This window comes from Ipomoea triloba, chromosome 2 (genome assembly GCF_003576645.1).
Source record: "Ipomoea triloba cultivar NCNSP0323 chromosome 2, ASM357664v1".
Classification (NCBI taxonomy): Eukaryota; Viridiplantae; Streptophyta; class Magnoliopsida; order Solanales; family Convolvulaceae; genus Ipomoea; species Ipomoea triloba.
In genome coordinates, this window is record NC_044917.1 from 23,692,927 (window position 1) to 23,702,693 (window position 9,767).

The 9,767-nt window shown below is 35.7% G+C and overlaps 1 protein-coding gene across 1 annotated transcript; it reads left to right on the forward strand.

Moving 5' to 3' along the window:
• The first annotated feature begins 4,964 nt into the window (after nucleotides 1-4,964).
• LOC116005324 (magnesium transporter MRS2-1-like) lies at nucleotides 4,965-8,837 on the forward strand. The gene is made up of 6 exons (XM_031245604.1): nucleotides 4,965-5,168; nucleotides 6,032-6,638; nucleotides 7,359-7,487; nucleotides 7,593-7,940; nucleotides 8,035-8,082; nucleotides 8,386-8,837. Exons 2-6 carry the CDS (start codon nucleotides 6,048-6,050, stop codon nucleotides 8,614-8,616), a joined length of 1,347 nt encoding a protein of 448 aa, XP_031101464.1. The 5' UTR covers nucleotides 4,965-5,168; nucleotides 6,032-6,047; the 3' UTR covers nucleotides 8,617-8,837.
• Nucleotides 8,838-9,767: the final 930 nt, after the last annotated feature.

Below are 9,767 nucleotides of genomic sequence, written 5' to 3' on the forward strand. Positions count from 1 at the left end.
ACAAAAGACATGCCTCAAATAAACCAAACTCAAGTAGAGTGAGTATAAGACTTAACTCAACACCCTAAGATACTTACATAAGTAAGTCTAGTAATAAAATTTATTATTACTAAATTCTGGAATTTATTTTAAATGTGCGCCTATATGAACATGCGCAATTTTGAAGAATAAAAAGGTGAATAATGATAGAATAGGATGTTAGTAGAGAGGTCGGGAGTTCCAACCCCCTCTTGTATGGAAAAATCAATCTGGCCAGCACTTTGCTCCTTAATTGGATCGGCTCGGTGCTAATGGAGATTAATTTGAGTATGGTATGGGCTTAAAGGTGCCTTCTACAGTTAGGGCCTGTTCAGGACACCATGTTTTTTAAGTGTTGGTAATTTCTCTTCGCTGTTGAGTCAACCCAAAACACCCTCCGCAGTTGGTCATCCTCGTCAACATCGTACTCAAACGTATACGTAGGAAACAATGTTTTTTTTTTTGTTTTTTTTTGTGTGTTTGTGTATCACTGCTTGTGCATCCGCTTCCTCTAAGTTTGCATGTACGTCTCTCCTGCAATTTCTAAAATCTACACATGTCGCCCCAATATTAGGGAATCCTCCCGCCATTTCCTTGTATAGGTCGAACGCCTTTAATGTTCCAATGTTTGCTTTCGCACAGGTTGCTGTGAAGGTTTGATGGCCAATATATAGATTACAGTTTATCTTTAGGAACAACCTTCCCAATGGTGAGCATAAACGGTGGTTATGTATTTCTTGTAATACATTCACTGCATACTGGCCATCCTTTTCACGCTTCAGCCCACATTTTGTCTTACATCCAACCCGATTTGAAACACGTCACCTTGTCTTTTCCTCTTCTGTTTTTTTGTTCCCTTCAATTCTGCTCATTGTTTGCCCTTCTCGGAAACATAGCAAGTACTTCACATCAACATCTTCATCTCGATTCTTCCTCATGGTGCTGCATCTAACGTCGAATCCTATCACAACTGCGTTCCATTTGTAAAACTGAACTCCTTGGTCAATCGTTTCGAACCGTTGACCAATGTGTAGTTTTATAGTTTCATCACATTCCGGTATATATTCTTCGTTCTCTATTTTCCATATTTTCACCTCATATCCATTGATTAAGTTTGGTGCAAAAATGAGAATTATGTTGTCAAAAAAATTAAAAACTATTAAAATTCTTTTCAAATTGAGCAAAATGTTTGTCCGTATTTGTTCCAAACTGACTCTTAAACATGGATTGGCTAACAAATGCCGTTTATTTTCATTCTAGGCATACAATTAACCAATATTGGACACACAATTCGCTTAATATTGGCACACAACTGTACGCATCCGAATTTAATACCAACACACACATTGTAATTTATTGCAAAAATATATATCTGGTAAAACTCGTAATATACAATTTTCTACTACTTTAATTTTTTTTTAATACCATTGCCTAATAAATTATATACTAATACTCTTTACAACTTGATCAAAGGGTTGTGCGTATGTTTTCCACACTGTCGTATACATACGCTTTGGCCAAATAATACAGTTTATTTCCATAGGCTGCACACAATTACCCAATTATGGTCACACACTTCGCTATATATCGACACACAACTTTAACCATACAACTTTCTACCAAAAAAACACATTGTAATTTAGGGAAAAACACACGTATCTGTCTACTATGTATTCATCTAACGCACAACAAGGATCTATTGCATGAATCACCCATAACTTTATGCTTGTTTATGTAACTTACCGTTAATGTTTGTCGCCACAAATGCGTGCTCAGAACTCATCCGCTCCTCGTCATCCATGGCAGAATTCACTTGTGTTGATTTGGTTTCCTCCATTGTTACAGTAGCATCGTCAATCCTTTACGCTCAAGTCGCGCAACTCGTTCAATAGGAATGAAAGGAGTGTCTACCATAATTGTAGTTCAACTCCAACACTATTATTGTTAATTAAAATCATTCCTTAATTATGATTGTTATCAAATCTCTTCTTTGCTCTAAATAATAATATTTAGGATTCATTTTTTAATTTCAGGCGTGACCTTCCTTGTATAATTTGCATGATCTTAGTCGTGTAATATATATGATTGGATATGAATTGTCTCTATAGTATTCTATTAATGGGTGTCCTCATGTGAATAAGGGCTATATATATATATATATATATATGAGTATCCGTGCGGTTGACCTTCTTAGGTGCGGTTGTGCGGTTGCTTTAGGTGCGTAATTTTCCTTCTTAAGGTGCGTGATTTTTCTTCTTAAGATACGTGGTTTGTATGCTTAAGGTGCGTCAGTGTTGAAACTTAAAGCGAGTGAACCTAAAGCTTAAGGTGTATGGTTTTCTTTCTTAAGGTGCGTTGTTTTCCTTCTTAAGGTGTGTGATTTGTATGCTTAAGGTGTGTGAGTTGTTGAAACTTAAGGTGTGCCATTTTAAAACCTTAGATGCATGGTTTGTGTTCTTAAGGTGCGTGGTCAGTGTACGTGTACTTAAGGTGCGCCATTGTAATGCTTAAGGCTCACAACTACAAGGGAACACTTTCCTATATATATATATATATATATATATGCTAAAGCTTTGGTGCAAAGAAGGCCGCCGATGAAACATGCCGATAAATCTCAGCCTTAGATAAATTGCTCTTTTAAAAAAAGTTCGCCACCTACGATCTTCAAAAATGTGCTTTGGAATGCTAAACAATGTGCTTTGGAAGACTCAACAATGTGCAATGGAAGGCTCAACAATGTGTAGTCCAAGGCAAAACAATATGCACTTTGAAGGCACACCAATGTGTACTCTAAGGCAAAACAATATTCGAAAGAAATGTCCAGGCTTTTTAAGGAAAATCCTCATTGGGATGTGAACCTAGAACTGTTTTTGCCTTGGTCACATTCACTAGTGTTTTTAAGGTTTCGAATTGTTGGCTTAGAGAATGTCTCGAGCAGTTCTTTTCGAATGGTTAATTGGTACTGCTTGGCCTTTGTAACATTCTGATCTTGCAATCTTCTACTCTTCGACTCTTCTGATATTCTATCCTTCGAAGCTTCTTCTTCGTTCGAGACGTAACTATTTGGGTTACCATGTTGACTAAAATTGACTATCCGAGACGTAACCTCTCGAATCACTCATTCGAATCAATCGAAGGAGAAAAATAAAGACCCTTAGTCTACGAAACAAAAATAATTGCTGTCTAAAATTCCTAATCTTTTTGTATCATCAAAATCTAAGTACAAAAATTCCTATCAACAGTTAACTCTTACCATTCAAGTTAATGTTTTGAACCTTTCAGTTTTAAATAGTTGTCTTTACTATTCGAACACATTCTTATAATCCCTTTCTACTCGAAAGGTAAACCCTTCCACTATTCAGTCTTTGCAACTATGGAGAAGGGGACCACGGGTCGCCTTCCACCTGGAATGGCGACCAACGACGATTCGGCCGTCGCCGATTGCTAGATTTTCATGCCTGAACTGAAATGACCTGTAATAGCATGTTATTTATTGAGTTTTGGGTTTCATTGCCTCAATTTAACATGTTGAAGAGTGTAATTGCTCTTTTTAAAAGTTTAGGAACCTAATTGACTTTTCATATAAAGTTAAGAGCTTATTTGACCATTTTCTTTTCTTTTTTTTAAATTATTATTATTACTAACTACTACTACTAATTATAATGTATATATTTAGATACACTTATAAATGGAATTTACATAATTAAATTGATTATGATTGTACAATTAAATTAACAGTTAACATGGAATTAAAAAAAAAATGGGGAAGAAGCTAGGAGGTAGAGATCTTGACGAATTAAGTTGAAACAACAACAACAACAATAAAAAATAATAATAATACTTAGCATTTAAATTAGCAATAAATAGATGAGATGGTATTAAAAAATATGGTGTGACATCCCAATTAGTTATTACATGTTGTTAACATGTTTTCTTGGAGTTCTATAACTTAATTGTATTTTTCTTAAAAGTTGAATGACTTATTTGACTCTTATTCTTAATATATTTATTGATAAAAGATAAATTGGCCCTGTTTGGTAAATAATCAGCCTATCAGCCAATTTTGATTTATTTGACCACTATTAGTTGGTAAATAATAAGCTTTTTGTAACTCCAAAATGCTAAAATTCAAAAGGCTACTCAAAGCAGCCTTTTCAATTAGCTTTTTGAGAAAAGAAATTATACCAAACAACCATAAGCTAACAAGCTAACAGCTAATTTATCAAACAACTTTCTACAATCAGCCAATGTTATCAACAAATCATACCTTCTAACCCAAACAGCCAACCCAATCAGCTAACAGCCATTTACCAAACAGGACCAATAATTTTTAAGGTAATGTAAAGGTAGAACTCACTTTTAGAAGTGAGAGAATTGCAAAAATGTTACAGTATTAAAAAGAAAGAGGTCAAATTGTCGCTAAACTTTTTAAATGTTGCAATTAAGCTCGTCAATATGTTACTTTCGTGCATCAAAACCCGAGAATCGATTATTGACCTGTAATAGCAGGTCAATATAGTTTCGGCAAGACTCAAACTAGCTCCAACGACTAAAATCGGTTACAAGAGATTGACGAATTCGAACGGTTGTCGGTAGCCTTTGAAGAAGGTGGTAGTAGGTCGCCTTCTCCACTGAAAAGGCGACTGATGACCCTTCATCAGTTGTCGATTTTATCGCTGAAGCTAGTTGGAGCCTCACTGGAACTGTAGTGACCAACTATTATAAGTCAATAATTTGTTTTTGTGTTTTGATGGGCAAAATTAATGTCGATGAGTTTAATTGTAATTTTTAAAATTTTAAATGACTAATTAATTTTTTATATAAAGTTTAGGAGAATAAAAAAACTATTAAGAGAATTATAAATTTGATATATGGGAGTAGGTATTACATGGATGATTTTGGCCTTACGAGGTAGGTTCTCGACACGTGACGTCATGTTCTTGGTCTCTACTCTTGGTAAGTTAGTTGGTCTCTTTACGAGATTCTGAATCGCACTTCAAAATTCTTTGCTTCTGCTTATCCTACACTCGCACGAGCTCTCGCTCTCCCTCGTCGTCAGAATCCGTCTTCCCGATTGCTTCTTGCAGCGTAGCGCTCCGCCGTAGCAACGGCAGCCTATTCATATCGAATCCCTAGTTGGTTGTTCAGAGGTAATTGGGTTCTCTACTTTATCATCTTTTCGATCAGTGATTGAGTTTTTGGATTAGGCTATATGAAAGTGTGGTCATTTCTCATTCCTCGGAATCAGGGTTAGTGCTTTAAAGTTGGATTTTTATACTCTATAAGTTAGTAAGGCATGTCAATTCTATCATTTCTTAGAGGAAAATCGGAAGAAGATTGAGGGAGATGTACGGCAAGTTCTCGACTTGGATCAGGAAATTAATGGTTGTTAAGAAACAAAATTTTTGTGCAATGATAAAAGCTTCATAAACAAATCTATTCGAATAAAATTGCACCTAATATTTAATTGAAGAACAATGAACATTGTAGCTACAAAAATTTAGTTCAAAAATGATGAGCATTTATGGGCTGGGGTTCATAGTATAATTATAACTATTTATTTGTTTTAGGGCCTACTAATGTTGGCATGTTGCTATTCTGCTCTCACTTTACTTTTTGAATACCTAAGCACTGCTTTGAAAGGGTTACTGCTTACTAGTGCTATCCACTTTTATAAAACGATGTTGATGCATTTCAAAAGCTTTAACAATGTTGAGTGGCATTAAAGTTGGCCCATCCAAAACAGGTGGTAAGTGAAAAAGAGGGGGAATCAAAAGGGAAAAACATTACTATTGAAGTGTAATGTAAAATCAGTAAGTTGACAGATTTCTCATAATGCATCATGATCTAACACACAACTTATTTTACCCGTAAATTCGAACGGGTGCTTCATATATGGATGGACTCATCACTCATGAAGGGTTTTTGTTGGTCTTGTGATAGTTAGAAAAACTAACATTGTTCTGTTCTTCAATATTTATTCTTGCTCATCTATACATTTCATGTTTTCCAGAATTGGAAGCAATTCCATGCCTGATCTCAAAGAACGCTTGCTTCCTACAAAATATGCATCAAGTGCAAATATTAGAGATACATCTTATAGGCCTTCTGCCTCTGGTCGTCAACCATTCCAAGGTCTTGATGTCCTGGGCCTTAAAAAGCGTGGCCAGGGGCTTAGATCATGGATTCGTGTCGATGCGTCTGGGAACTCCCAAGTCATTGAGGTTGACAAGTTCACTATGATGCGTCGCTGCGATCTCCCAGCACGTGATCTGCGGCTACTTGACCCATTATTTGTTTACCCCTCCACAATTCTTGGCAGAGAAAGTGCCATTGTTGTTAATCTTGAGCAGATTCGATGTATTATTACAGCAGATGAGGTTCTGCTCTTGAATTCTCTAGACAGCTATGTCCTGCAGTATGTAGTGGAGTTGCAACGGCGGCTGCAATCTGCTGGGGTTGGTGAGGTTTGGCCAACAGAAGGTCCTAACTTGCACAGAAGGAGAGGAAGCAGGAATCTTGATGATTTATTTGGGAGCTCGTCACCTGATTATTTACCCTTTGAATTCCGTGCTCTTGAAGTTGCCCTTGAATCTGCTTGTACTTTTCTGGATTCTCAGGTATTTAACATACTGTAGGTATCATTTCTATTTGATTGCATGATTAGTACTGTTTTGGTTCTGACTACCTTCATGAAGTTTGTTTATGCCCTTTTATTGAACATTTTAGCCTTTATTTTTTTCTCCGGAGAGGGTGGAGTAACCAGAGGTCTTATCAATTTATTATGTGTACAACAAATAGTCATGTAAAAGTTTTGTATCCATGCTTCCAATTGATTATTGATAGAATTAATGTTGTGCTCTTTAGTCTTTTATATAAACATGTATGGAGTCATATACTTTAAATGACTATGGTAGCAAAACTAAATCCAACAGCACTTAAATGGAAAACGTTTTTTTTAAATAGTTTTTTTTAATGCCCGTAATGAATTTGTTTATCTTCTGGGATGTACACTTTGATTCTATTGATTGATTTAATGTATTCTGTCAGGAAAAATTTGGCTCGATTTTGATATGCTGTTATACACTTCCAATTCTTGATGTTTGAATTATCCTTTTTACTATGGTGATAAGTTTCTATAATTATATAACACCTGTCCAAGTGTTACATTATTTTACTTATAGATGGAACAAATAATTGAAATACTGTTGTTTATTCCAACTAAACCCGTTTACTGATGATATCATCTGATATCATGTGCTTTATACCCCTCCTTTGTCTTGACGTCTTAGGCAGTTAGGGTATTAATATATGTCTGAAAATCTGTCCGAATTGATCAGGCAGCAGAGCTAGAAATTGAAGCATACCCTTTGTTGGATGAGCTTACATCAAAGATAAGTACATTGAATCTGGAGCGTGTTCGTCGATTGAAAAGCAGACTTGTAGCGTTGACTCGTCGTGTTCAGAAGGTATTGTAGCTATAGTTTATTCTTATGTTATATAAAAAGCAGGCTTTCTTATCCAACATATCTCTAATGGTTTCTTGTTTTCATTTCCTACTCTTATTCATCTAGGTTAGGGATGAGATAGAGCAACTTATGGACGATGACGGGGACATGGCTGAAATGTATCTTACTGAGAAGAAAATGCGGATGGAATCATCATCATTTTATGGTGATCAATCTGTGGTTGGATACAGGTCAACTGATGGTGTGCTGTCTGTTTCTGCTCCAGTTTCTCCTATTTCGTCTCCTCCTGATAGCAGCAGGAAGCTCGAAAAAAGTTTGAGTGTAGCCAGAAGCAGGCATGAGAGCATGAGAAGTTCAGAAAGCGCTGCAGAAGCTCAAAGTATAGAGGAGCTCGAAATGCTCTTGGAGGCTTACTTTGTCGTCATTGATAGCACCCTCAACAAGTTGACATCGGTATCTTCTCATTATCTGGTCTCCTGCTTTAATATCTCTTTCCTCTTCGACTTCCTTATTGGATCCATTATCTATCATTTCCTTTGATTTACAGCTTAAGGAGTATATCGATGACACAGAAGATTTCATCAACATTCAGCTGGTATGTATCTTCTGCATATGATTCAAATCTATCGGTTACACTCACACAATTAAAAGCCAAATTAGTCAGACCACAAGAAACTCTCCATTCACTGATCTAAATACATTCAAGCATAGTCTTACAGATAAGTTTAGGCACAGTTACTAAGAACATTTATGTGATGACTGATCTAAATAAATTCAAGCATAGTCTTACGGATAAGTTAGGTACAATTACGCACTAAGAACATTTATGTGATGATAGTTTAGGCAACCGTTCCTCAATGAATAGGTAAACATGCATACTAAGAACATCTATTGCCAGGACAATGTCCGGAACCAGCTTATACAGTTCGAGTTGATACTCACAACTGCAACGTTTGTAGTTGCAATCTTTGGCGTGGTAGCAGGGATATTTGGAATGAACTTTGAGATCGCAATGTTCCAGTACAAAAATGCATTCCAGTGGGTCCTCGTAATCACAGGGGTTAGTGGGCTCGTGGTATTCCTTTCATTCTTGTGGTATTTCAAGTATAGAAGATTGATGCCACTGTAGGCAATCCACTAAATTAATTCAGGCAGGAGGAGCCGACGGAACAGAGCAAGGGGGAAAAGGTTGTCTCTGTAATCAACTGTTCAAAAACTTTAAGAATCAATTTTTTGTTGTACAAATGAATTCCAAGATACAGCTCCTCATCATGTTGCCTGCCTTGTTAAATGGCAAAGTTTTCGACTAATTTTGCACTTTAAAATTGATTTTTGTATCTATTGCTCTCATTCCATGCTCACAAGTGTAGCTGATATGGCACCCTTTGAGTATCCCTACCAATGCTCAGACATTGTTTTTTTTTTTTTTTTAAATCAGATTTGTTTTATTTTTTTCTTCCCCTCTAATTTTCTCTTTCCTAATCACACTTATAAAAACTTTTTAAAAATTGCAAAAAGACCTCACTATTAAAGATGCTCTAGAATAACTATTTCCCCTCATCGGTTATTTTAGGAATAAAAGGACTCAATTTTTTTTGAGAAGTTTTTGTAAGTGATTAGAAAAAAGAATATGGGAGGAAAGAGAAAAAGAAAAAAAAAAAAAAAACAGGAAAACAAATTCTGACAATACCCCAAAAAAAAAACATAAAGGGCATGTTTGGTTAGTGGCGGATCCGCCAACTTTGGTCAAACCGCCAAAGTAGGTGTTTGGTTAGTAGCGGATTGCTCCAAACCGCTCAAAACTCAAACGCTGCTATTAGCAGCGTTTGAGTTTGGCGTTTTGAGAAAAATATATATTTTTTCCAAAACGCCCTTACTTTTAATTATTTAAAAAAAAATTAATTGAGAAGCCGAAAGGCTTCTAGCCTTTAAGACTTCTGAGAAGCCTTTAATAAGGCTTCATAAATGAGACCTTACGACTTCTGATCTCAAGAGGTAATTAATCTTTTTTTTTTATTTATCATAGAGGAGCTCAAGTGCTCCTCTTCCAATTTTTAATCATTTACGTCTTTTTTTGTTATATGTTTTTGTTTTTGTTTTGTATTATTATTATTATTTTGAAAGTATTATTAACTATTATTATTATTATTATTATTAGGTTAAAGTGTCATTTAGCACCATGAACTATATCTAATTATTCATGCTGCACCCTGAACTTTTATATCGTGTATATAGAGCTACAAACCAAAAAAAAAAATTCACCTAGAACTTTTAGCAGGT

Coding starts and splice junctions, on each gene's coding strand:
- LOC116005324 (XM_031245604.1), top strand. CDS start 6,048: ATGCCTGATCTCAAAGAACGCTTGCTTCCTACAAAATATGCATCAAGT. Junction 6,639..7,358: donor GTACTTTTCTGGATTCTCAG/GTATTTAACATA, acceptor CGAATTGATCAG/GCAGCAGAGCTAGAAATTGA. Junction 7,941..8,034: donor CCCTCAACAAGTTGACATCG/GTATCTTCTCAT, acceptor TTTGATTTACAG/CTTAAGGAGTATATCGATGA.